This window comes from Orbicella faveolata, unplaced genomic scaffold, assembly GCF_042242905.1.
Source record: "Orbicella faveolata isolate gen_17 unplaced genomic scaffold, um_ofav_v1 contig_13, whole genome shotgun sequence".
Lineage (NCBI taxonomy): Eukaryota > Metazoa > Cnidaria > Anthozoa > Scleractinia > Merulinidae > Orbicella > Orbicella faveolata.
Window position 1 is genome coordinate 22240382 of NW_028301540.1, and position 27405 is coordinate 22267786.

A 27405-nucleotide genomic window follows, 5' to 3' on the forward strand; every position below is an offset into this window, starting at 1 on the left:
TGTAATTGTCTTTGCCACCTTCAATGGAAAAGCCCTGGGGACGAGGTTGCTGGTGGGGAGAATTTGCACAAACTCTCTCTTCCCTCTAGCTAGACGTCACAATAAAATGTCAAACGGGTTTGCAGGATAAGGGCCGGGGGGCACCACCACTTTTAGTCTAGGGAATTGAAAGTCTGCCATTGGATGTCTTTTATGCCACAAATGGTCGCTAAGTATTTGTAAAAAGGGAGCATTAGAAAATTTATTTGCAGGGTGGGCCACATTGGCGGATCTAGGGGAGGGACCCGGGCCCCCTGCGCCCTCTTTATTTTGGGTGAAAAAAAAGAATCGAAGGAGGAAGAAAAGCCGGCAGGGCAAGCAAAAAAGCCGCCGCCCCCCTTAGTTCAAGGTCTGGATCCGCCACTGGGCTAACGCCCTTTCTCTTCTTGGCACCCCAGTCAGGTGTAGCAACCTCTTGTTTCTGGACCACGATCAGTCCTCAAAGATTTGCTCGAGTTCGCAACGAAGAAAAGCCACTTCATTTTCGATGGTCAATATTATGACCAGATCGATGGTGTCGCTATGGCCTATGGGGTCTCTATGAGGCCCTGTCTTAGCTAACATTTTTGTGTCACTTTGAGGAGAGCTGGTTGGCTAATAATGAGTCCCGACCGTCCATTTGGTTTAGATACGTTACGTTCTAATTCACTTCCTTCGAACGAACGTAAATTACTTACCACTTAAATATCCGCAAAAACTGGTACAACGAAGCATGGGTGGATCGCACGCGGACCCTAACACTTTTATTACCCTTTTTAAGATACATTTCAAGAGAATAATATAATCGGCTACACCGTGGTTCTAAGAAGTACAAGTCCTTTAGCCTCGTCACTTTTCCAGCGCCCATGAAGCTTTAACAATCTCTCAGAAACGTTATGCGAGAGGTCGTTACTATAGAGGTTACCCCACCAGAATGTAAACTATGGAGGCCTTAATCTTTGGGACCATAGCCCACATCCTTTAAAGCGTCCTTGAATATCTCCCTACAACGAGTGTTTGATAATTTGGCATTCCTAAGGGTATACCCTAACTTCTTCTTCGTTAATGGCCTGAACAAGGGCAACTGATTAGATAGGTCAATATCGGCTACTTGGATATGCCTACGCAATACCGCCACAGGACGATAATTACTCTCTAACTTAGAAATATACACATAGTTCCCCCTGTACACATCTGTTTTACTCTTTGGTACAAATACTTTAAAAACCTCATCGTGAAAGAATATGTGGTTGGGCTGAATGTTACCTAATTCCGTCAATAAAACGAAAAAATCCAGCAAAGCTTGAGGAGGTTACTGCCGCAATAGGTGAGTCCTTCAGCAATGCACCATCAGCACCAAATCTGTTGATAATTCTTTTAACGACGTCAGCATCAACGGGTTTTTTCTCGCTAACTGAAAGGCTACTTGTTCTCCTGGCATACGCAATCATGCTTCTGCAGCAGGCGTTGTCCAAAGGATTAGGGCCGTCTCAGGAGTGAAAGAATGTAGCCATTTAACCGCGGCATGGAGCAACACCATTGAGGCAGGGGATCTAAGCTGTTGATCTAAGTTAGATAAATAAAGGGCGACCACGGGGACACAAAAAGGTATCTGAACAGAAATCTGTCTACTCTTACACCACATGAAAAACTTTTTAATTTCTTTGATGTACTTTTTCGCAGTAGGATTAGCCCTGGAGTTAAGCAAGACACAAAATAAGGAATTGCGGTAAGGCCTAAGAGCAGAAGGGAGTTACGTCCAAACTTTACTTGCAATTACGACCTGCAAGAAAAATTATAAATATAAAGTTTTATAACAAAGGAAAAGGAAAGGAAAATAATACTTGAGTCAAACGACCTAACAAATAAAACACCTAAAATACATACCAAAAGAAAAACTATAAACTCTATAATATCGTAATGTAACGGCGCTGGGCATAAATTGACCACGCCTAAAACTCCTGACCCAAAAACAAATGCCCGACGGTCGCAGGGATAGACAAACCTGACAAAACATGGAGGCTATAGAAAAGGCGTGCAAAAGAAGCAACATTTATAACGCTTAACTAATAGCGTGGCGAGAAAGGCTAGCAAAATTTTACACATGTTCGGCCACATTGTCTAACACACAGCGGATTCAAAGTCAGCTCGTGAACATAAAACGGACGGACACGGCTGCCCTGCACTAAGCTTCGTGCAATATGCGAGGGATAAATCAGACCCTCTTGGCCCCTTTGGCACACTCAAGTGCTTCAGCTCACATTCCTGTGAGCAATTTCCGCTGCATATGACCATTGTCATTTCTCTAAACACATCCATCCTCCTCATGACCAGTGTCACATGACTCTTGAAAATCGAACCACAGTAACCCTTTAAGTCAGCTTTCAAATAAACGAAACGCGCGAGAATTTCTTTACAAATAATCCAGTGTAAGGGCGACAACGTTGCCTGTAAAATGTACGGAGCCCAGGAACGAATTCAAATTTCTTTCTAAAGTGAGACCCTCCGTTCCATTCTGTAGGAAACAACCTTTCATGAACCGCTTGTATTTACTTGTAAGTAGAGGCCAGAAACTGGACAAAGGCCATAGTGGTATCACGATGGTAGCCCTCCCCTTCAGGAGACTCAGATAATGGAGGGCATGAGCAACAAGGGGTACCGGAGAAACCACTAAAGAGCTCTCAGACTCTAGATTTTGAGCAAAAAAGTCCACCCCTGATGTCGCCGGGTTCCAAACACGGGAAATGAATCTTGGTAGTTTCGCTGTATAAAAGTTAGCAAAACAGTTACCTGTGTGCGGACCCCATAACTCTTCTAAACGGAGAAAAAATTCCGGAGTAATCTGCCAATCATCAAAGTCAATAAGACGACTGATATAATCTGCTTTCTCATTTTCCGTTCGCAGGATCTACTGGATCTCCAAACGAATATCATGCTCAGCGCAAAACTGGAAAAGTTTGACAGCTAGTCTATGCAGATCTAACTTAATACTTCCCTCTTCGACAATTTTCGCAGCCTACTGACTATCCGTAAACCACTTGACGAGGGAACCCTCCAGAACTGGGGCAAATGATTAGAGAGAAAAATCAGTGGCGGCAAGCTCTCTCCGAATAGAACGTTTGAAGCATTCGGATGGTTCCCAAAGTCTATGACGATATGCTCCTCGTTAAGGGTGAGGACTGAACCACACCCAGTAGCACTCGCATCGGAATAAACGAAAAGCTTAGGCTTATGATTGAGGAAACAATCCTGAACCTGGAGGGAATTAAAAATTTGTTCTTCAAAAGCCCAACTCTTCATTGCAATACTGATCTAATTCAATTTTCTCCTTCCAATGCTGGACACTTAATGTAGACAAAACGTAGTGCCTAGTCAAGATTCTGGAGATACTCCCGGAAACTGACTGGTGATGTAGAAATAATTTGCCCCGTGAATGACGTTAATTTTCTAGCAGAAATAACGAAGCCAGAGTCAACAATACTGTTAATAGTGCTGGGTATTTTGGCAACCTCCTATCGACGATTTCAATGGTTCCGCGAGCACTGTCCCATGTTAGACCCAACCAATCGATTCGTTGGTAAGGTTCCCATATTTATTTCTCGTCATTTGTCATATAACCTGCCTCACCAAGATCAGTTTTTACTGTTTTAACTATGCTACTACACGCTTGGCGATCTCTTTCTATGGCCCAGCCATCATCAAGAAAAATAGCAATGCATATGCCCCAATGTCTCCGATGTTTTTCCAAAGTCTTAAGCGTTTTGGTGAAAATGTGAGGCGCAGACGATAAACCAAAAGGCAAAACTGTAGACACGTAAAACTTTGTGAAATTAGAGCTACCATGCTTCCAAGAGAAACCGAGGTAGGTCCGCCCTTCAGAGAAAACATAAAATCTTCTATCATAAAGTGGGACAATACAATTTTCCCGTCTTCATATTTGACGCGCATCTTTCTCAGACGCTAATTAATGTATCTTAAATCAATAATGAGCCTCTTTTCGCCAGTGACTTGAACGGAAACTGACAAGGGATTGACCACCAACGGAGGTACGACAACTTCAAGAACACGACCCGACTCAACTAGTTCACGTATAGCATCCTCAACAAATTCAGCATCGGCAAGGGATGATCTGTCGTTTTTAACTCCTGCAGTTTCAGGAAGACTAAGCAAAGGTAGCATGTATCCTCTCTCTACAAAATTAAGAATAAATTTCGAAGTTCCAATGCGTTTCCAAAATTCTAGTTTTCTTCGAAGATTTCTTTTAACATTTACAGGTGGCGGATGGTCAGTCAACTCAAACTCAAACAATTCGCTTTCACAATGTACCTGTGCAATATCCGAAACTTCCTCTTCAAACACCTCACTGCTTAGGACCGAGGTGGGGTTGTATTCCATTTCTGGGGCTCGACCAAGCGCTGGTACAGTCTCTTGCCCAATAGTCGAGCTTAAAGCATCTGAAGCATCGTGCGCGATCCATGTAAGCCTCTCTGCCGCCTGGAAATAAATGAAAACAAAGGCAGTATCAGGCAATGGATAAACAACAACAGATTAAAGGAACATATCTGAAAGAGGGTGGGCGGGCGAGTTATACTCGTGCATAACAGAGAACGTGACCGGCTCGAAGGAGGGTAGGAGGGTAGGGTTGCAAGCGAAAGAGATTGAACGAAACTGCCGTAAAGTATAAATAGAAAGAAAAGACCAATCCTCCAACACCTAACACAGAAAATCCAGTGAGGAATGTGACGCTAAAATACCAGCGGAAAATGCATGCACCTGATCACATTTGCCTTGCTTTCACATTTGCCGTCCAGTAATGACTAGCCGGCCCTAGACTGGGAACGATTCACCGACCGTTACGACAATTCGCGGAGCCATACATGACGCAAATAATGGTCAAATCAAGATGGCGGCAACAGTTCGGAGAGAAACATCTTGGAGGCGTCGTTGGAAACCAGATCTTAACTCTCAACCATGGAAACCCTTTTTCATATCAGACAAAAGTTTTCTAGTCAAGTCGATGTTCGTGGAGATGGACAGCTCCTATGAATTTTGCTTGTGGGATTCCAGCACTTTCTGGCATGAGAAAGTTGAACAAGACATCTTCAAGCGACGAACAAAGGTCAGTAGAAAATTACTGGTTGTTTTTATTCCTGGATTTCCCATAAAATGATTTTTGATGAACGGGAAGGGAGATTAAGAGACTTTTGTTATTGCCCAATACTCTGCCACTACAATTCTTTTCTATATACATTTCGCCGATAAAAGCGGGCATGTAGCCACAGCGAAAAGTAAAATATAACGTTTTAACGTTTTAAAAATAACGTTTTCGATCTGTTTGATCATCACTCTGATGATGATCAAACAGATCGAAAACGCTTAGACTCATAATTTTAACAGCTTTTTACCTTAAAGTTTTATATTTTAATTCTTTTCTAGTTTACGGAAAGGGGATATTTCTATAGCTAGGATATTTTCTCGTACAGCTTGGTTATATGTCACGAGTTAAGTTTTAATTTAAGCTCAAATAGATTGTTCAGATATTTTCAGGAATGATCATTCTAATCTCGGGCAGATCCTTGGACATTTGTGGGTTTGGAAGATCTTTCAGAAAACTCGACGCCCCAATACTCTGTAGACTGGTTTCCGTTGTGCTCGTAACAATATTGTTTTTTCCCAGAATACACACGAGACCCAAATCGCATTTCTTAATTATCAGTTTGTGATTTTCAGGAGTTTGAGTTAGAATTTCATGTTAGAGTTAGAGTTTTATGAAAGACATATTTGATCTATTGTCTGAGAAGCTTATCATTTTCAGTATGTCCTCTATCAGGGAGAGAAATTTTATATCCACTTGCAACTTAAAAGATTAGAGCATAACTTACTATAGCGTGAAATTGTATTGAATACGTTTCATAGCTGTTTGATAACCTTTTTTCACAGTTAACTTTACTCATTTGCATTACAAGATAATCCAGCATATGTGTAAGGCAATATTTGTAGTTTCTGCCCGAAATTGCCTCGCCTCCATGTTAGATTACATTGTAATGCAAAGAGGAAAAATTAATCTTTAAACGGGCTATTGTTTTATTGCACTTATGATTGGACATAATATTTATCATTATTCTAAAGTCTAGCCCAGTTCCACATGTGCTTGCATCAGGTATCTGTGGGACAGTATGTTACCCTTACTTAACTATGCTTGAACTAACTGGAATACTAATCAGGCTAATAAGAATGCTAATTAACTGAGCTGGGATGCCACAGGGTAATCTTTGCTGACATCATTGTTGACATAAAGAAGACATAAAGAACACATCATGTCAGATATGAATTAACTTTTACATGGTGAAGTTTTAAGCTCTTTTGATCCATTATTGAAGGAGATAGTGGTTTTAAGAAACTGCAGAATTTCTGGGTGGCAAAAGTGTTAATGGGCCCATACATTCTTTGTGAAATTTTGAGTTTTTAAATCTACATTTCACCATAAAGCTGAAATCATACACAGGTCTATATTGCTTGAAATGGTTTGACAGCATTCCCTTTGCTTTCTGAGAAAATGGGAAAAATGGGAAAATGGGAGAAGTTGCCAGAATTGCTGAAAGTAATGACTTGTTAGTATCCCACTAGCACTTTTTGGGCAAGTTGTAAATGTTGTTGTCATATGACAAATTTTTTTTAAAAAAATGCACTGTTTTTTTTTTTTTCTCAGTAGGAGCTAAATCCAAATGTTGAGGCGAAACTGTCATACTTACTGAAATTTGTACAGAAAAGTGTAGAAGAATGCAATCAAAAGGAAGAATCAACATTTACAATAAATGAGGTTGGACTACAAAATGATTTTTCTGAACATCCTTGTAAGGTGATTTACAAAATATTATTTTATAAAAATTCATTACAATAAAGATTTTTAACTGGGTGCTGTTACATTTGGTAGGAGGCTGATGATCAATTGATTGTGAAAATGAAGACAAAGCTACAGGCAGGTGTGCCATTTGTTTGGGAGTTCCACTGTTCAGTCGGACAAAAGGACATGGTATGTAATAGGTAAATGAACAAACATGCAAGAACATGCAAGCTCCTTTTTATTACACTCAGGTATGTAGTGTCGAGGTTAAGTCTGTATATGAGCCAAGTGACCCATCAGACTGGAGCTTATCCCAGTTTCTGTAGCATGAAGTGATTAGGAGTATTTCTACTCCCCCCTGAATGGGATGCTTGTCCATTGCAGGGTTACGCCCCCAGCATCAAGTTTATACACGTGGGCGGAGAAAGGCACTGTCAGAGTAAAGTGTCTTGCCCAAGAACACAACACAATGTCCCCCAGCCAGGGCTTGAGGCCCACTTATAAAACCAAAGCAAATAAATCTCTTCTCATTGTGTTCATCTGTGCTGTATTCTAGTCCAATTACATTTTGATCAGCAATAGTTTTGTTTGTTGTCAAGGTTGGATCACAGCTGGTTCAGCCAATGTTAGCCATGATTAACGAGTTACAGAGACGTCAAACTGAGCTGTGCGTTCTGCTGAGGAAGAAAGATCTGGAGATTTTGGATTATAAGGGTTCAGGAGTTCACTTGTCAAGAAGTACAGTCTATGTCACATTGATTTTTTATTAATGAAACGGTTGGCACAATTGTAGAGCACACTTCTAGCTCAACTTTCGTTTTCCCAGAGTACCAAAATTGCCGATATGTACTGCACATTGCACCTAATAGTCACTCGTAATTTTGAACTGTAGAATTATCTCTCACTTCGCCTCCTTGCCCAGAGGCTAACAACTAACACTTCCATAGGTAAAGGTAAAGTCTGCATACGAGCCAAGTAGCCCATCAGGCTGGAGCTCATCCTGGTTTCCCTAGCACAAAGTGACTAGGAGTATTTTTACTCCTCCCTGGACAGGATGCTACTCCATCACTGGGTTACCCCCAACATTAAGTTCTCCAGTACCCATTTATACACCTGGGTGGAGAAAGACACTGCAAGAGTAAAGTGTCTTGCCCAAGAACACAGTGCAATGTCCCCAGGCAGGGCTTGAACCCCGATGAATGACTAGACACTGAAACTGGACAGTTCAATAACCATAGTATGAATTTGTCCTTGTCCAATTTGGAAAGAATTGAATTAAAACGAAATTCCTCTGACTGCCAAATTGGGCTTCGTCTGCAGACCGTAGTCTAATTTAGCGGTCATCAGAATTTTATTCATCCAGTTTTTTCCAAATTGTACAGCATTTGATCCTATAACATATACTAATATTTTAATACTCTTTGTTTCAGAAAGCCTTGGAACTACTGAGTTTGATGAAAACTCCTTCAAAAGCAAAATGATTCTTTCAGCGGTATGTCAGTTTAGTTGTTGAGTACTATTCATGCAAGAGCTCAATTTGCTTTTTTATTCACAAGATATGGTATTAAAAGTTAGCAAATAAAAATGACATTAAGCTCTTGTTTTAAAAGAAGAAAATAAACGATAAAATACGTTGAAAAATGCTAAATCATGTACTACAGAATTACAATTGAATTTCAGTTTTTCATGGCGTCTGATTGGATCATGGAATCCTTTGTGTAGACATCCGAAGATGTTTGCAAAATTTTCGGATAATACTTGGTTATCTTCGGATGTCTTCGGTCAAGCGTCAGCAATCTTTAGAACAGTATCACTTTACTTGAGACCAGTGTGAATTTTATTCGCGGATTAAACACATCTGTTAAAAAGCTTACTAAGTAATAAACGTGAAATGTTGGCTAATTATTTTGTGGGACACCTCGTAGATTTGTACATTGCGTTATGCATAGACCCTTTTCATAAATGTGCCTAAATTTGAATAACAATACTTATATATTCATGCGAAAAATCTTTTGTTTGCAAGCATAAGTACGAGGCGAAGGAGTAAGGATGTACAAAGTATTGTCATTCAAATTTAGGCACCATTTTTTCAAAGTTTCTATCGCTATTCAAAACGAGGTTTTTCATTATCAGTGAGTCGAAAGTACTTGTTTGCCGCGCTCTGTGATTTCTAGAAATAACGTCATAAAGAGCTCTAACCAATCAGGAGAAACTTGCTGTTTATAAGCCAATCAGGAGTCGAAAAATAATTGCGTCTGGAGATACACCCGTTTTCCCGCGTTCAGCGTCGTTTGCAAGTTTTTTTAGTTTGCCTCAAGGTCTTATTAGTTCGTAGATCTTAAACAGTTTAATGTGAAGTGTCATGAACAAACTGTTTTAACTCCAGCCTGGCTGGGTTCGCTGTGTTAAACTCTTGGGCAAGGCAATATTTCTCCTTTTTCCCCAGAGGGCTATGGGCCATATATTTAGGTATCCCATGTGAATCATAGGGCAAACTTGGCTCATATATTGTGAGTTAACTACGTTAAACTAGCATTCCACACAGGGGAAATAAACATTTATAAAATTGCAGTATTCAGAGAGGAAGCCACATCGGATTTAGCTGATTTTCATGCGGGGTCGAATTGGAATTTGGAAGTGTTGGTTTTTGTGGAGGAAGGAAAACCGGAGAACCCGGAGAACACCCCTCGGTGCGACGAGCGACGAGCGACGAGCGACGAGCGACGAGTGGGGTCTGGTAGAGAGAAAGGGTAGGTCACGCGCCCGTCCGCCCGCGCCTTCTCATTTTTCTCTTCCAGACCTCGCTCGTCGCGCGCTCGCTTTTTCGATCGTCCCCACTGACCGAGAGCCTGGAACAAATAAACTCAGTCCACATATGGCACCAGGACGAAATCGAATTGGGGTCATTGGTTAGGGTTGAACGCTCTCACCGCTACGACAAAATTCTTAACGAGCCATACCGTATTTGGGGTATCCTGAAGAGCGAGTCAAATTACAAATGGCTAGTGCAGAAAAAAAATGTCGAAGGCAAACTCGCTGATCTAATGATAAAACAGTTGAAGAATTCGATTGTAATTATGATTTGCGTAGTTGTGATTAGGTTGGTTTTGGTTTCACAACATTCAAACGTTAAAAAACTCCTTGAAATCAGCTATGTCAGCCCTTTCCAACGACAGGAAATTATCAAATGAATAACGTATAATTAAGATTACGTTTCTAATGCAAGAGAGTATGTGAAAGGCCTTAAATTTCACATCTTCTACATAGTCACTTGCATACTTCACTATCTACGGGTACATTACGAACAACGTGACCAGCTCTCAGTTAGCATCCGTATCGCATAGGTCATGGGTTCGAATCCCGTTCAAGCTTCAATTTTTGTGGAGGCATTATCTTCACCTCTGCTTAAGTTGTGTACATAAGTGCGATGATAATTCATTTACTTACATTACGTTTCTAAACCTAAAAACAACTTTCTTGTGATTTCTTTCTAATTATTTTGTTGCAAGTTGTTTTAAAATTATTCTCTGTCTAGTCCGGAAGGGCCGTGTAAATCACTTGGAAGTCTATTTTCTTCTCAAGTTTAATTCATTTAGACCTTCCTAAATCTTAAAAATCCTTATTGGTTTTGGCTTTTGGCTCGTCTGTTTGGTGTTTTTCTTCCTTATGAAGTATTTGAAAAGTTTCTTTTTATTTTTTAATCCTTTTGTATCTTATCAGTCAGTTCACTCCTTTTTTGTTTTCAGTTGTTGTTGTCTCTTTGTTGTTGTTCTATCTTAGTCAACTATTTGAAATTCTTCTTTCATTCCCAAATCTGCTTAAATCCACGTCAGTCCTAACCATCCTTATTTCTCTTTAGCTTGTTATTGTCTGTTTGGTGTTTTTCTTTCTTTCTAAACTATTTTTGAAGGCTTATTCGATGTGAAGTATTGTATATTTTTCCTTGTGTCTACCATCTTCCGTTGCACTCTCAGGGATTTGAAGACGCTGTGAAAGAAGCTGCTACAAAAGGATTTGACGATGCTTCGTGCGAGCTTTACAAACAGATCATGATTAAAACAGCATGGTTGGCAGAAAAAGATTTACCTGGTAAGACATAGAAAGATTTACCTGGAGAAATTTGAAAACGCAACAATCACCGGTTATTTTGGAGTTTGAAGAAATTCGGCGAGGGAAATCACTTGATTCTCGAGACGTCATCGTTTTCGAAAAGCTCCATTTTCAAAATGTTTTCCGTCCACACTGAAACGAAAGCTGGCGTTTACAAATTCCTCCGTTTTGAAGGGCGTTTTCGAAAAGCTCCGTTTTCAAAATGTTTTCTGTCCACACTGAAACGAAAGCTAGCGTTTACAAATTCCTCCGTTTTGAAGAGCGTTTTCGAAAAGCTCTATTTTCAAAATGTTTTCCGTCCACATTGAAACGAAAGCTAGCGTTTACAAATTCCTCCGTTTTGAAGAGCGTTTTCGAAAAGCTCCGTTTTCGTGGCGGATTACGGTGTGGCCGGTAGGCGAACCGTAGAAATAAAACTGAGTTTTCAAATTTCTCCGGCGTAGTTTTGCTTTTAAACGTTGTTTTGACAAAGCGATTTTGCACCGAAGAAATTCGCAACATTTAATTTATCCACAGCTACATATATTCAGACATGTCATGAGTGGTTCTGGCTGGAGTCTGGAGAAATCTTTGCAGCCGCTTCCATTGCTTCAATATGCGATATAGCACTATATGGTTTATTTTACATTTACTATTCCACATGATATTCTATTAAGCGATTAGATTATGAGCTCGAGGTTTCTATCACACATAGAAATCGAGAGCGAATAATCTAATTGTTTTAGTCGTATAAATCTACTAGTCTTTCAAAACTTTATCTAGATACTCCTCACAGACACTTGTTAACAAGCGCACATTGCTATGCTTCTCACTATCTACCACAGAATAGATAGTGAGTAGCGTAGCCAATCAGAGAACGGCATTCGTGATAGAACGCTAGTAGATTTATACTAATCGCAGATATCTGAGAATTGTGTGTGATGTGGAAGAGTAAATGTAAAATAAAACACAGACACCCCGAAAACGCAATGAAGCGGCCTTAATTTTGCTAACAACCGCACACTGCTGGGCTATTCACTGTCTACCACAGATAGTGAGTAGCGACGTATCCAATGACGGTATGGCATTCGTGACAGAACGCTAGTAGATTTCAATGAACTCACCGTACTCTTGGACGTCTTGTGCTTTTTTGCTTTGTGGCGCACACGCTAGCTGCCCCTAGACAGATGTTTTGTAACATGTCGATAAAAAGAACAACGCAACGAGGGGCACTAGTAACTCTAAAATCAATGTTCTGAACTAGTTAACAGCGAGTAAGGTGTGCTGAACTGCGCCTTGTTTATTGTATTTTACTAGAACCAGAGGAAGATGATGAAGACCCTGATGATATTTACGGGTCAATAGCAGTTGGAGGAGCTGTGGGGGGCCCCAGTGCGCCTTCGTGGACTGATTTGCCCCCACCATCCCTCCTAGGAAAGCACGGCGAAACCTTAACAACGTCCCCTAGGGGATCCCCCAGGAAAACGCCTGTCACATCACCTGCAAGGTCTTCCGGGATGTCATCGCCTGCTAATTCACCGTCAAAGGTAAACAAGAAGAGTGGAGATAAAGGATACAGGAGATTAAAGGGAGTGGGGTAGGAGGATGGAGGGAGCGAAGTAAGAGTATGCGATATGTCTTTGGGTTACTAGGAAAGGTATTCGAAGTTTAAAACTGAAAAACTAATTTTCGATGCCAAAAATTTGTTTCCTTCGTGTCTTAATAAGTTTCGTTCTTAAAACGGCTACCTGATGTTACTTCAGAACTAGAACTAAAGTAAGTCACATCTGCCAATCAGCTGTCAATTACAACAAACACAAACAGGTTGACGAGCCAATCAGAACCCGAAACCATAGCATGCTGAGCTCGGGAAAGCGCGTGTAAGCCACGTCCCGATTGGATTGGGTATTGCGCAATGTAATTCGCCTGATTGGTGGAAAAAATGTACGTCTGTTCTGATTGGTTAGAAAGCGGCGCAGTAGTTTTTCACCCCTTATAACAAACCGCTGGTCTAAAAAGTAAAAACGGCGCATAATTTTTGGATTGCGTAACCCCTTCCACGAATTACCGAATTTTTTAATAATTTTGGATATTGTTTTTACAGGACATGGAACTTCAAAGACGAGAAGAACTGCAGAAGAGACTAGCCGAGGAAGCTGAACGAAAGAAAAGGAAAAAACGCAAGATTAACCTTTAAAATTACAGGCGCAAAAGACGTGTTTCGATTAGGCTCCACGTATGCTGGCGCTAAAAGTTCTTTCATGATTACCTACTGCCGGAGACGTTGTCTGATGGCGAGTACGTTCGCTTCAAAAACAAGTTAAGTCCCTGACACAAAGGAAAACAGAACATGACAAAAGTAGAGAAATTTTTAATTCAGCACATGACATGTTCTCAAGCCACCGGTTAATGAGTTCTCGCCATCACCAAGAGAACCAACACAACATAACATTTTATTGACAAATGCTATTTATATTAAAGAGAAGAGGGCGACATGTGTTTAAAAGCAGCATTTAATAGATTATCTTTAGATTTTAAAAAAATTGTTAGGGCTACTACGTATACCTTGAAAAATTTTACAATTTGCGAAATAGAACGTCTTAGAAAAACGTATTGTACGAATGTACAGCTTCCAAACGTTTTATTAATAGATTACTTTTGTCAACATTTCGTCATCTTTCTGTCTTTCATAATTTCTTCATCCGATAGCGACGTTTTCCTTTTCTTTGACTTCAAGTAAATTTTGGATATTCAAATTTTCCCGAACTGTCATACAAGAGAACCCTATTTGATCACTGGTTCTTTGTCACGCAGAAAAAAGCTTCAGTGCCATTTACAATAAATTGATAAGCTTGATGAAAAATTTGTCTTCAATCCCCATGTAATTTGCGCTCGATATAAACAGCGCCATATGTTCAGCCTCGTACCCATTTAAATAAGAAATTTAAGGCAAAGCTGTCTTCATAGGCAACACTATTATTATATCACAAAGGTTTGCAGTTTAGTGTCCTAAAAGATGGCGCGAGGCAGTTGAAAAATGTTTGTAAGTGAATCGTGTTTCTACAACTGTGTGTTGTTTTCTGTATAATTTACAAAAACGACATTTGCTGCTGGATAAATAAATGTGGACTGTGTGTTTTTCAGTTACGAATCTATTAAAACAGAATTATATCACATTTTGTTCTTGATCCTATTTAATAGCTACAAAAGCAATTTTCATTTAGCCGGGAAGTTTATAACAAGGTTTAAACTTTAGCCAGTCGTTCTAACTTGGTCATCACACAGCAGTCTTTACCCTTTCTCACCACCCACAGCCCCCCCCCCCCCCCCCCCACACTCCTCTCCCCTCTTCCCTGTGTACCGAAGAAAATTACAATTAAAGGTCTTGGGTAAAGCAATCTTGGATTGGATTCCATAACTGCTTAGGGCTTTGGTTCTAGACGGATTCTTAAAGTTAAAGGAAGAAAGAATTGGTGGATGGATAGGATATCGCGCCAGTGAAAAAACACATTCAGTCGCCTGTAAAAAATATGTCACGACTGATATCACTAAGCAACATAATTTCTCCCAGGTATTTATTGCCCATTACCCAAAACAAAGTTAACGTGGGTGGAAAATTTGGAATTTGTTTTGTAAAATGCCGGAAGGATAGAAAAGTAGTTTATTACATTAATGTAGAGCGAAAGGGTCGCTGCGCGAAGAAGGCCATTATTTGATTTACTCAACTGCTTTTTGTTAATTATCATTGAAAATGTCCACGTTAAAGCATCAAATCGCCAAAATTTGCATTAAATTCACATTTTTCCACCAATAATGCGCCCATACTCCAATTTGTCTGCAGTGAATACAATTCATCTCCGCGGGAACAAGAAGCAGGTGCAGCGAGAAACGTCATTTCTTGTCGTCTTCATGTCTGCAGTTGTGAAAAATGTTGACAGTTTGATGTCTGCCAGCGGAAGAATAATTCATTTATTCAGCTTACTTCTGGTTATCCATTATTATGAGGACAAAAAAACGACACCGAATGCCATTCAAGCGTTCATTTATTGGCATGCTGTCACGCGCGCGTGCAATAGGCTGCTGTCAATCTTAGCTTTCCATTGGTTTCTTTGAAGTGTTATGCTGGCTGTCCGGTCGATCAATTTAGCGAAGAAGACGATTTGAAATCTCGCAACACGAGGCTCTTTGTTACGCTTTGCAACCGAAACTGGTATGTACAATGCTTTTTACGGACTTCTTGTTTGTAATCTATTTAAGCTCAATTTAACAAGGTCAGTTGGAAAAGCCATCTTTAAAGAATCGTTATATTTAGCTGCAAATTTAAAATACATGGAATGCGATTAAACGGTGTGGCTCTTGAAGTAAATTTATGGTATTAGATTTATCTTAAACCCGAAGAAAGGTTGTGATTTAAAAACTGACTTGTCTTGCATCTTGCGTCTTGCATCCGTACACTTTATATAAGGAAAAATATTTTTACCCTGAGTTCGATTGGTTTTCATCGTTCAAGTTTTTGTTAAATATGGTGTTTCGAATTTTTATCAAAGTATTTTCAATATTGTATTGGTGAGAACACGCTGCCGTATCCCTCGTAAAACATCAACAACCGAAGTATCGCCGAATTTTAACTTGTAATAAGTTTTAAAAACACGTGATTGGAACAACATTGATATTCATGACCCGTTCTTGATCGAAGTCGCTGGACGCAAGAGCAGATCTCGAATGTAGGTCATTGCATGAGAGGGCGCTAGATTTGCGCGCAAAAAAGAGCTTTTAATTTTACATACATATTGTTTATAGCGGGTAGACGGTTTGTATTTAAACAAACTTGTTCGAGCAGCCGGTCTTACCATTAAAACTTGACAGAGATCGAGTTGAGCGATTGTTCTCACCTATTTTTCATTAAAACAGTTAGTTTTGTTTTTATTTTTCATTCTATGAAGCTGAGGACTATTATGGTAATGTTTTTCGCTTGAATTTTTATTTTCATTGCATTATGTAATCGTGATATAAGGAACGTGCTCGGTTTTTCATCGCGGAGTTAAATTCTTTCTCTTGAAGCTCGAGCACGGCCAATTTTCCTCATCCAAGGTTATTTTGATTTCTTTTGTTTTACTTTTAACAAAAACAACATCGTCCGAAACTGGCTCGTCACCTAGACAGTCACTTTAACAAAGAAGTGAATCGAGATGTCCGGCCTCCTTCCCTCGTCTTCTTGCTTTTCATAGGTAGATCAAACAGAACTAACTAAAGATTTGGGTTCGAGTTGTGAAAAATTCTGGTGAAGAGGTAATCAACGGACTAACCTCATAGCTGGCATGCAGGATGCTTTTCAAGCAGACTCCATTTCTGCCCTATTTTAGTTAGGTGTTTCAGAAATTACCCTTTTCAAAGAGGTTTTGGGGTAAACTAGCATCTGGCAACTGGCAACTGGCAGTTTCGCAGCATTTCCCACCGAAAATGTAACATAATCAATGCATAGACAAATCGTATTGAAAATCTTTCCATTAAATGTGGGATAATGGAAAGTGTAACATAAAGCAGCAAACAAGAAACATAACATCAGCCAATTTAATGCGAAAAACGCCTCCAGGCAACGGTTTTCACCTGTAAGGTAAAACTAGTGGCTAAGTGCGTGTATGAAAGTTAAGCCAATGGGCACGAGAATAAACATGCCAGGAACACGGTAACAAATTAGAAGTACCGGATCCTGTCATTGTGGAGGATCTAATCAGTTATAATTGATAACGAACCAAGAAAAAACACAAGGCCATTAGACGGTATGGAAACTGTATCACTTAAAATTCCAAAATTTTGAAATGCACGAACTTTTTCTTCAGATTCTGACAAAGAATACCCTGAAAAAGAGGCCATACCTTTTATTTTGAATATAGACATTTTCATAATACAGTCGAACCTCTATTAAGCGACCAACCTTTATTCGGCAACCAGCGGCCAAAGTCCCGGAAAAATTGTCAGCTATACACTGTAATACAAACCTCTATTCAACGGCCACCTCTACTAAGCGGCCGCAGCCAGCTTCTTGCCGTCCCAAGGGTAATTTTGTTTAGTTTTATACCTCTGTTAAACAGCCAGGATGATTTGAAGTTGGACGTTTTTAGCCAGATAAAGGTAAAGGAATGACAATGTGGAAACGTGATTGCTTCTTTGGCTTTTGTTAACTTTATGGACCGCATTATAACTATCATTGTTCTACTGTTTCTCCACTTGCATTTGTTTGTATTTATATTTGACTGAAAACTGGACCACGCCTAACGTTGTTTTCGGGTGAACCTCCAATAAACGGCCACCTCTATTAAACGGCCAGTTTTCTCGTCCCCGAGAGTTGCCGCTTAATAGAGGTTCGACTGTTTATAGTCTCCATGAAGTTTAGTCTGTCTTGCTTGTGTTAGGGTTCGCTTTCCCAGGGCCACTAAATTGGCAATGGCCACTCCCTAAGAGACTGTTTCTCCCATTTTAGGTAGAAAACAATTTCATGCTGACCGTGTGTTCTATTGCGTCAGAAATCGGCTCCTGGTCGTTATTGGTTTGAGAAGAATAAAATACAGTGATCACCTGCAAATCCAAATCTGCAAAGCGCGAATGAATATATTTGAGATTCAGACTAGTTCCAGGTGTTTATGCTACTGTCTTTAGCGGAGCTGAGGGGAAGTTGAGACTCGGGTTCAGGCCCCGTCTACACCACGCCGAAGGAATTTAAAAAAACAGCAATCAACGATCATTTTGGATTTAAGTTTGAGGTAAACTCAGTAAAGGAAATCATATGATTTTCGCGACGCCATCGTTTTCGAAAAGCTTCGTTTTCCAATATGTTCTCCGTCCGCGCGAGAACGAAAAGCTGGCGTTTTCAAATTTCTCCGGCGCAGTGTGGACGGGGCTCAGTTAAGGTATCTTTACTGCGCATGTGCTTTGGGTAGGATGCGTGGCGTGCTGGGCCTAACGGATCGCCATACATCTCGCAATGATGGTATGCGAAAACAAAGAAAAAAATCAGCCGAATCAAACGACCCGTTTCGATTACTGCTGAATTTGGACTGTCACGAAGCAACAACTTTGAAATTACTCCTAGTATTTATTGTAGCATCTCGGAAACCTTTTAATGTTCGTCTTGCCAACTGATATGACAGCGAGGCCTGGAATGTGAAATATAACCTTCACTGCATTTATTTTGGGACAGAAGCGTTTTAATTAAATTCGGCCAGAGGGATTTGCCACCGAATTCTCCCACGCCCGAGTTTTTATAAGATTTATCGTTGCACTTTTGTTAAATAAACTAATTTTTCGTGACCGAAAATCCGAGAAAATAATTCAACAGAGATCAGAAGACTGAAATCTCCACTTGCTCCCACCCATCATTTTGATAATGCTATTTAATAATGTCGCGTCTTTGTTATTTAACGCTGAATTTTTCGACCACACTTATTTGACCCGAGGGATGAAAGAACCCCATGAAAAGCCTCTCTTGGTATGTGATCGCCGTTTGGACGGGAAGTCATTTGTTTTGGTCTGACATTTTTAGAAACCTTTAATTAATTATAGGGGACATAACCCTGTCAAACGCAGCAGGCTCGCTGTGGTACATGCGCAATGTAGTCTACAAAACGTCACTGCACTTAAAATTGTCAAAACCTTCTTTTTCTCAAGGAGATTTTGATCCACGACAACAGCCATTTTAGCGTTGAAGAACTCCACTTGTTTTAAGATTTCCACTTAAGCCCTTGAATTAAGATTCTCGAATCTTGGAGATCAGTTTTCGCGGTGTAGCAAAATCGACAAAAATGTCCCTGGATTGTGCGGTCTTCTCTGATGTTCTTACTTCACGCTGAAAATAACACCGAGATAATTTTTCACTTTTTTTTTTAAGTCGGCAAGGGTAGCTACCTTTCGTGGTTGGTGTATTAAGATTAAGTTTGCTGAAGACACCCTATACACACACTCAAGAATTCTAGTTATTACACAGCTATCAGGCATTTGGCCAAACTTATGATAAATGAAGAAAACGCTCTCGGAAGAACGTATTCAGTATAACTAAATATTGAGCGAAAATTTGTCAAGGAATTTCATGCTTAAACATAGTTTCTTTAACTGCTCTCAGGGAAATACCAACAAAATCTCGAAAACACTCGGGGAACACTTGAACAAGATTGAAAGAACTCGAGAAATCTCAGGAAATCTCGTGTTCCCGTCCAAAGCTCACTCGAAATTCTCAAGCACGTTATCTCGTGTTTCGTCAACATTAACGAACACAAACCAAACGTTTACTGTTTATAGAAACAATTAGATTACGAGCCCGAGTTATCTATGAGCGAATGGTCAATTAGAGGTCGAGTCGACTATCGCTCATAGAAAAAGAGGGCGAGTAGTTTAATTGAATTATTCTCACATTTTGATTGGCTCTCTACTGGAGACAGATGCATAGCTGACGTACTTAACAAGTTTTTGTTCTTTTCTATTAAGTAAAAGATGTAGATTTCAGCTCCACTACACAGTAAACAATGTGAGCAAAACCATAAGGTCTATTTTGGTGGTTTCGGCCGAGCACCGGGATCTATAACAAAACGTTATGCTATAACCTCTTATTACATCCAAGCATGCGATACATAAGATGATACAGAGCTGAACGACAGTTTACAAAGATAGTACTGTCAGACAGAGTTCAGAAAAAACCTGCCGGAAAAAACTCCTAGTGAGGAGAAAAGAACTCGGCAGGAAATCTGAGTAAGGACCATGGCTCAAGCTCTAAATAGCCCATCCTACGAAGCTACACAAGGGACGATATACTTTGAACTGAGTAAATGCCCTAAAAAATAAAGTAAAGTAAATAAAAATAAAATAAAAATTTCGTTATCTCAACCGAGGTGTCGGCCTACAATGATATCCCACGTGATATTCATCTCTTATATGGCCCTCCCTCATGCACATGCTCATTCGACTGGGTTAGCCCCAGTCCCCACTGCTCTCGTGCCGCAGAAATATTTCATTTCCGGCTAATTCGTGTTCACTCGAACGCCAGCAATTCCATATTCCAAGATTCCATGTTGCCGTGCGTCTGTTCAGTAATGGATCACAGATGACGTCAAAATGTGGTAAGAGCATCAGTGACAAACTCGGCTATCGTCTCGTGTTCCACTTCTTTGTTCTTACCACATTTTGACGTCATCCGTGACCTATTACTGAACAGTCGCACAGCAACATGGAATCTATTTGTTAAGTAGAAAACGATGAGAGAACTAATCAGATTCGCGGATTACCAATCAAAAACTGCTGAGTGGCTACTAAATCATTTTATAAAAGTATTCAAGGCAAGGAACTGGAGCTTAGCAATTAGACAGCGCTTTTGAATCGTACATCTAGTTTTGTGTTTTTCTGTTTGCCAGGAAGTCAGTTCTTATGGGGTGAGTCACCTCCCTTTATAATTCCTCGCCGTTCTGCTCTAACACCGAGTTTCAGATCGATAAATTAGAGAATGAAACAATCCTTTACCCACTCCCCTCTCCTCCTCTCCTGAAAAAGAAACAGCTTAGACTCAACTATGACAACTGAACTGTTCAATCGTCACGTGATGTCCCCGTGGCTTGGGAAAGTGTCACTCGTCGTTTGTTTGTCGATATCTTTTGTTTTTTTTCATTGCAAAATTACATTTCACTTTCAAACTCCAGGGTACTGGTGTGTTTCCAAGAACAATTCTCAATGACAAAAGGAAGCGTTAGATCAAAACCAAGTAACAGCGAAGATTTCCTTTCGTAGAACAGTACGCGAATGATTGGAAGAACACATCACGAAGAGAGAATGAGACATGATGTGTCCTGAGGAATGAGCTAAAATACAAACATTTCAGTTTCGTAAGTCAACCTCAGTGTTTTGATTTGAAAACTCAAGATTGTCAGTTTTGTGGTCTCCACTCTAAAACACAAAATTTACTCCTGTTTACTGGGCTGGTACAAACAAATTCTCAGATTCAACATTTAAGAAAATCTCTGCAAGCAGTAAGGAGATTTCCTATTTGTATCGCGAGCCTGAAGTGGGTAAATGAAAGAACCAAATGGATCAAAGCATTACAATTGAGTAGTTTATAAGAAACTGAAGATTTTGGTGGCGGCTGACGTTTTGAGAGTCAGTGGGAGAATTAGGGCAAAGTACCAGAGAATTGTGGGTAAACTGCAGGTGAAGATACGCCATTGGTCGAAGTATGACGACAGAAACACGTGACTTGACAAATAATTAAAAACAATTACAATGGCGTCTTTGATCACATGAGGTTTAGTGCCATTTAAAGAATTTTTGATCCACAATTTTTGCGGTCTCTGCGACGGTTTCAAGTGAATGCCTTCATTAGCGTTTTCAAGAGCATGGGAGACGGTCCAAAACAATCCTATCGGAAATATTAATTCTTAACTGAGGATTTTGAACATTGTTGTCGTTGATTGAAAAAGTTCAAGTCTAACACGCCAATTGAAATAACAAGCCTCCGGAAAGACCCCTGACTCGCCGTCTCCCTTGCCACAGCAGGACCAAACGCTCAAGCACGGCGCCATTTGTTTGTCACGTGAATATCTATTCGTGGACTCCTTTCTTTTATCCTCTTGTTCAGTAAAATGGAACCTTTTTTTTGGCAGACATATTTGCACGCTTATTCATATAGAGATAATAACCATTTATGTGGACTCACCAGTCAGTCTGTCGCCTTTCTCAAGAGCAGCACGTTTGGTCTAATACGATTTAATAGGCACGCCCTTTACCTAATTGCATTTAATGGGCCAAAAGTTAAACAAAGCAACGACACGGATGATAGAAATTTTCCCTGCACTATGATATCAGCCAAATACGGTGCCACTTTTTGGCTTTTTTCTTCAGACTGATCCGAAACAGAAAGGATTTTGGTAAAAACGTGGTCAATTCAGTAACACGATCCCAGTCACCTGGTGCACAATTTACGAGCGCGTGCGTTCAAATATAGTAAGTGCTTTTTGTCTGCTGTGAACAACACAAAAACATTAATTATCATTTCAATTATAGTAGCTATAAACCTAAAAATTGCCCCAAGAAAAATAAGTAGACGCTTGTGAGTCGTCCCACTAATCACTGTCTCAAATACATGTAGATGAGCTTAAACTGTAATGGATCGAAACTTCTGGAAATAGACTTTGAATGATAGCTCTTGAAATTAAATGGCCTTTATTCAGCTGAGGAGGGAGAAAACAAATTTGACTTTAGCAAGGCTTAAAGATTGCGTCGCGAGGAAAAAACCCAAAACAATATCAAGTCATAAGTTGTCATTTTATAATGGGAATTAACAGGCTTCAAATTATGATGAACTGTCTGAAAATAGATTGCTTAAAAATATCTGCTTAATTAGTAAGTTCATTTTGAAGACGGATAAAGTGAAATGAATAAGCATATTGGCTCTTCTACAGAGGAGAACAAAGCACGAAAAACTTTGACTTTGAAAAGTTGAAGACGTTTTCCAACCTTCCGTTAAAATTATGGACTATTAGCAACTATTTACGGAAATAACACGACCCTTTTATTTGTTAGAATCGTAATTTCGAGGTCCATTAACGCCGATTTGAACTTGCCTGCTCTTCAAGTAACTTTTTCTGGTGCACACTGACCTTTCTCAAATGTTGCAGGCTTATCGCTTTTATCGCGGCTTTGGCATTGAAATCAGAACTTTGATGTGATTGGTTCAATTAAGAGTTGATTTACGGTTCTCAAGCAAAGGAACAGAAAACCGACCACTTAGTTTTCATCACTAACTGAGGATTCAATTTCTTTGTTGGTCGCAGTTTTCTCGCCTTTCGAATTATTGATCATTATTTCAATTTCTTTGGCTGCCCAGCTTACACAAGCTGCCTTTTGACCGTTGTCAACCAAGTTGGAATTTTCCTTCTCTATTGGTTTTTTTCTATCAGAACCACCCCCAAGTCGATATTTATATCGCTACCAATACATCCAAAAGATGTATTTTGCGACCGAGTCTTCAACTCCTGGTTTTTGAGCAGGATACAGGATAAGCCCAGAATTCTGATTACAAAGTTTTGCAGAGCTCGACTTTTCGTTCCCAAGTCACGGCGTCGAATTCTTTTTTGTTTACTTTTTTTATACCACACTTTCGCCCCTTTTCATGTTCATGTTCATGTTTTAGAGTGTATAACTTCAGTGGAAATTATGTAATGAAATCTTTGTATTTTAGGAATACATGTACGCACTTTGAACGAGCTTGTACGGCTCTTAGACTTAACGTATCTAAATAAAGTATTGTATTTTATTGTATTGTATTGGTTACTTCGTTTCTATGCACCGACCAGAATTTCCAGTTATTGAATCCAGTTTTCTCAGTCACTAAGATTGCCCATGTTCTTTAATATACGCGGTTTATACTCAGTATTCGTGATAGATTATGCTTGAACGCTATGTGAACTGAAAACTTACGAACTTTTCTCTGTGATTTGTGAATACTACAACGCTTGCCTTGTTTCTGCAGTCGCGTTAGAAGTTGGATCCAAGAACTTGGCATTGTTACATGTTTACTTCTCTCGTGATTCTCACATTATAACTGCCATTAGTAGAAAACGCTACTTTGCTGGCGTGCTACCAACAACTTGATAGTTTAAGCCTTCAGTATGTACTTGTATACCGTCATCACATTAGCTTTGGAAAGGTCATAGGTAACCGTTAAATCCTCTTTCAACTGTAAGACATCAAATTTTCTTGGCCCTCTTTAGAATTTCGTATTATGTTTTCACACAAACGCCGCCAAAATAACTTTGATAAGTACATTTTGTTAAGCCGCTGGTGTGAAAATCTTTCTCGAAAGATAAACACAAGATTTTAAGAACTGTCTGCAATCACTTTTTTTTTGGTAGGGGTTCTTAATCCGTAGAAACTAAGTAATTAGGAAAATAAAGTCAGGCTTACGTTTGGAAGTAATATTACATTTTCAGTGGGTTAGTCGGGATAACAACATAGACCAAGTTGAACACAACTTATGAAGCACGTAACAATCTTTGAAAACGATTTTATTGTTTGAAGTATGAATTACTAAAAGCGACTAACCAGAAGAAATTTGTAATGTTAATTGTTCGTTAATCAAAACTTATCTAAACCAGCGGGCTCTTATGTCTGAGAGGCGGGGGAGGACATAAAAGCTTTCTTTCCTGAAGAAACAGGATCATATATACTGTTTTGTATACCTTGTTTTCTGGGGGCGTTTCAGATAAAAGCTGGGAAGAACGCAAAACGACAGGGTTTGAGTGAACAAAAATTTTACGCACCCTCGCGTCTCAGTTAATATATGACGCCGAAATTCCAAGCTATTTAGCGTGAAAAGTGAAAGATATGCCAGGCTTTCGACAAAATTGAACTGAATAACGTATAGTCCATCAGTTCCATTATTACTTTGATAAAGAAACCTGACTCCACTTTAAAACTCTTCACATAAACTCCTCCATGTCGGTTCGCTCTGCATGTCTGTCGGTGTTTTCGGAACGAAAAAGGACAGTTTCATATTCTTCTCGTTACACAAAGAGCCGCCGTTGTAACAATGCAATCATAAAAATACCACTAACATTCCAGTCTGGCGACAGGCTGAAATGGAACATATGAAGTATTACAGTACACAATTATATCTCCACATAAAATTATCAGCTTCACTTCTTCCTTGAAGTGTGTTAAATTTATGGTCCAATTGAAATTACAATCAAGAGAATGGAGACGTAAAGAATGGAAAAATTGAATAAAATAAATACTAGAGAAACAAATTGTAAGCTGCGAAAATGTTGGTTGTGTTTGCAAGTCGCTTGACTGAGGTCTCACCGAAGTCATGCTTTCGCCCTAATTTTATCACTATCATTTGCTGTTAACTTGACCCGGGGTTGAATTTCCGATATCTTGACCTTTTAATTTCTTCGTTTTCTATTTTTGCCTTGATATAAGACATGTGCACATATAAAATGCTTTGCTGTTACCGACAAATTTATTCAAACTGTCACAAAATTGATTTCATTCAGTCTACTCGACAAAGTCCTGTTCACGAGTTTAGCCTTGTACCTCTCTTGTGCGCTAGAAATTAATGAACGAGTTTTAGTTGCATAAATCGGAAAATAAACAATCCATCGTTTTTGGAGAAACCTAAATTGTATTAATTTTCATAGACTTTTTCTGCAGTGAACATATCAATTACACAAGATCCATTCCGAAAGATGGCTTTATCCAAGGTACTTTGTTTTCGTATGACTATCGCATAAGACATACACAAGGTACATTTACGAATTGTCCCGTTACTGAGATCAAACCTGCGGTCCCGGGAGAACTCGAAACAAATTGGACTGGAAACTACCAGTTTTCTCGTTTGAGACGAGCAAATTCTAAAACAGGTATTAACCAATGTTTTCAAAATTTTTGATCAGACTCGTGCTGTTATTATTTTTTAATCTGGTCGAATAGCTTGAAACATCCCGGAAAAACTAAATGGTGGACATTTTGACTAAATTTTGAGTGCCACAGTGCTAAAATTTACTCTCGATCTTTTTGCTCAACGCCAAGATGAAGCCATTTAGAGAACTGTTGAGGAAAAACAAATTATGATTAATTTCCAGGCACCAAGACAAAATTAGAAAAAGTCTGTCAACCTTTCCCAATTTACATGTCTTCTTGTGTACACATAACTCATTGAAACATCCCTTTTATAGCTTTATATGGCACTGAATTCTGAGCGAACCTTATCCCTCATTTTTAGGTTTTCATCAGAGAAACTATCGCATGTACAATGCTAAGTCAGCAAATTTTGGATGAAACATTTTATATCAGGGCCCAATAGTCCGAAGGGCCTCCTCTGTACCGGCCGTGGGAAGTTAGTCGATGAAAAAAAAGAGAAAAAAACGAGAAGTGAGATGAGATGAGAGATGATCAAAGAACAAGATAGTTCAATTGAGAAGTTAACAGTTGTTAACGATGCCCAAACTGCCAGAATTATACTCACACTAAATTAAAAATAATTCAAAACTGAAGGATAGACAGTATGTATTAGATAGAATTATCGAGAATTATAAAATGACATTAGCGAAAAACTGAGACCGCAATGCTAAGCCGAGACTGACTCGAAAAAGTGTGGTTTCTTTTGTGACCAGAAGTACAATGTAGAAAAAGAGAAATAATTACATTTAAAAGGCAGGATGTAGAGATTAAGAGATTTGTGGCTGAATGCAGCCTCCAGCTAAAATAGTAAGTGGCTGCCATGACGTTAAAAGGAAACCGCAAGACGACTTCTATTGTGTCAGTTTTCCTTTCTAAACGCAGGAATAAACCAAGTGTTGAAAAGGAAACTTATTTATGTTCTCTCTGTTTAGACTGCACGATTTCTTTTTGTGAACGCCACGTGAAGGTGTCTAACGAACGACTTCATGGCTTACTGGTCGACAGAAATTACGCCACCGCAGAACTTAACTATAAAAGGGAAAATTGATAAATTTATTCACAATCAGACGAGATGTATTCAACCGCGTCTATTTATGTATCTTTGATCTTGATTTGTATCCATTTTGAACAGTCTATATGGTAAAACACACACACACAATATATATCCAGGAGTTCTTATCTCAACGGATTTGCCCAAATGCGCTTTTTATCTGGGAACAAAACACTTCGCACCAATTATATATGCGTAAAAGGTCCACGAGTAGAATCAACATGTTAAATGTAAACCAACAATAGGCCTATCAAAAATCCAAACCTGCTCTTTTTATCGAATCGCCTCGGGCTAAAGATCTTTGAAAGGCTAAGGAGTGACATCGGAGGGCCTGTGAAAAGAATAAACATCTCAGAAAAACAAATAAACACAAATTTGAGCCTTGGAATTCATCATAAGAAACTATTAATCCAGAACATTTCGATTTTAGAGCATTGCGGTGGGGGAAATTTTAGATCTTAGTTTCAAAGCTGATATTTCTAAGCAAATGGTTACTTTTGAGGCGTTCTTTGTCAGGATCTGTTCATAAATGGCAGTTAAAAATGTGGAGGTTTGTTATCGGCTTGTCTGCATTCCTCGTTTATCGTATGGCTTCATTACATCTTCCATCATACGCCATCAACATCTTTGCGGCGAAGACGTTAATCCTATCCCAAATCGAAAACCAATTTTAGACGCATTTACGCTCACAATTCTGACAGGTTGTCACTTATTAATCGAAAAGGTAAAGATTCGTTTGTCGCGCGATCATGTCACCTTCTAAATCCAAGGCTGTGAAATGTCACGAAAGTTGCACTCGATGAATATTCACCGCCGCGAGATAATATTCTCATTCACATGTCATCTTCGCTCGATTTCTTACCGCGTTACTTGGATATCTTGACAAGGAGCCAACAGGTATGGCCAACTTGTCTTGAATTGACAGGAAAAACTCGAGACGCGTCCGCGTTCACGGCAAACACACTCT

The 27405-nt window shown here is 39.5% G+C and overlaps 2 protein-coding genes and 1 long non-coding RNA gene across 6 annotated transcripts in view; 2 read left to right on the forward strand and 1 right to left on the reverse strand.

The window, feature by feature from the left end:
• Positions 1–750: 750 nt before the first annotated feature.
• Positions 751–27188, reverse strand: LOC149115618 (uncharacterized). Of its 3 annotated transcripts, XR_016206105.1 has the most exons (4): positions 26934–27188; positions 26703–26769; positions 4345–4512; positions 751–1801 (listed from the first exon to the last, which is right to left on the reverse strand). It is a non-coding gene; the product is annotated as an uncharacterized LOC149115618 (long non-coding RNA). The 3 variants fall into 3 exon arrangements; XR_016206104.1 differs by having other exon boundaries at positions 26703–27188; XR_016206103.1 differs by having other exon boundaries at positions 751–4512; positions 26703–27188.
• LOC110068921 (non-homologous end-joining factor 1-like) lies at positions 4904–14127 on the forward strand. 2 transcript variants are annotated; one of them, XM_020776340.2, is made up of 8 exons: positions 4904–5137; positions 6731–6838; positions 6953–7051; positions 7462–7600; positions 8293–8354; positions 10837–10951; positions 12269–12498; positions 13056–14127. In XM_020776340.2, exons 1-8 carry the CDS (start codon positions 4922–4924, stop codon positions 13146–13148), a joined length of 1062 nt encoding a protein of 353 aa, XP_020631999.2. In that variant the 5' UTR covers positions 4904–4921; the 3' UTR covers positions 13149–14127. The 2 variants fall into 2 exon arrangements, with proteins under 2 accessions (XP_020631999.2, XP_089141226.1); XM_089285100.1 differs by lacking the exon at positions 6731–6838.
• The window catches only part of LOC110068928 (reversion-inducing cysteine-rich protein with Kazal motifs-like), a 38053-nt gene continuing 25681 nt past the window's right edge, over positions 15034–27405 (forward strand). The window contains exon 1 of the mRNA XM_089285093.1: positions 15034–15161. The gene's annotated coding sequence lies outside the window, so the exon portion shown is untranslated. The remainder of the gene's footprint in view (positions 15162–27405) is intronic.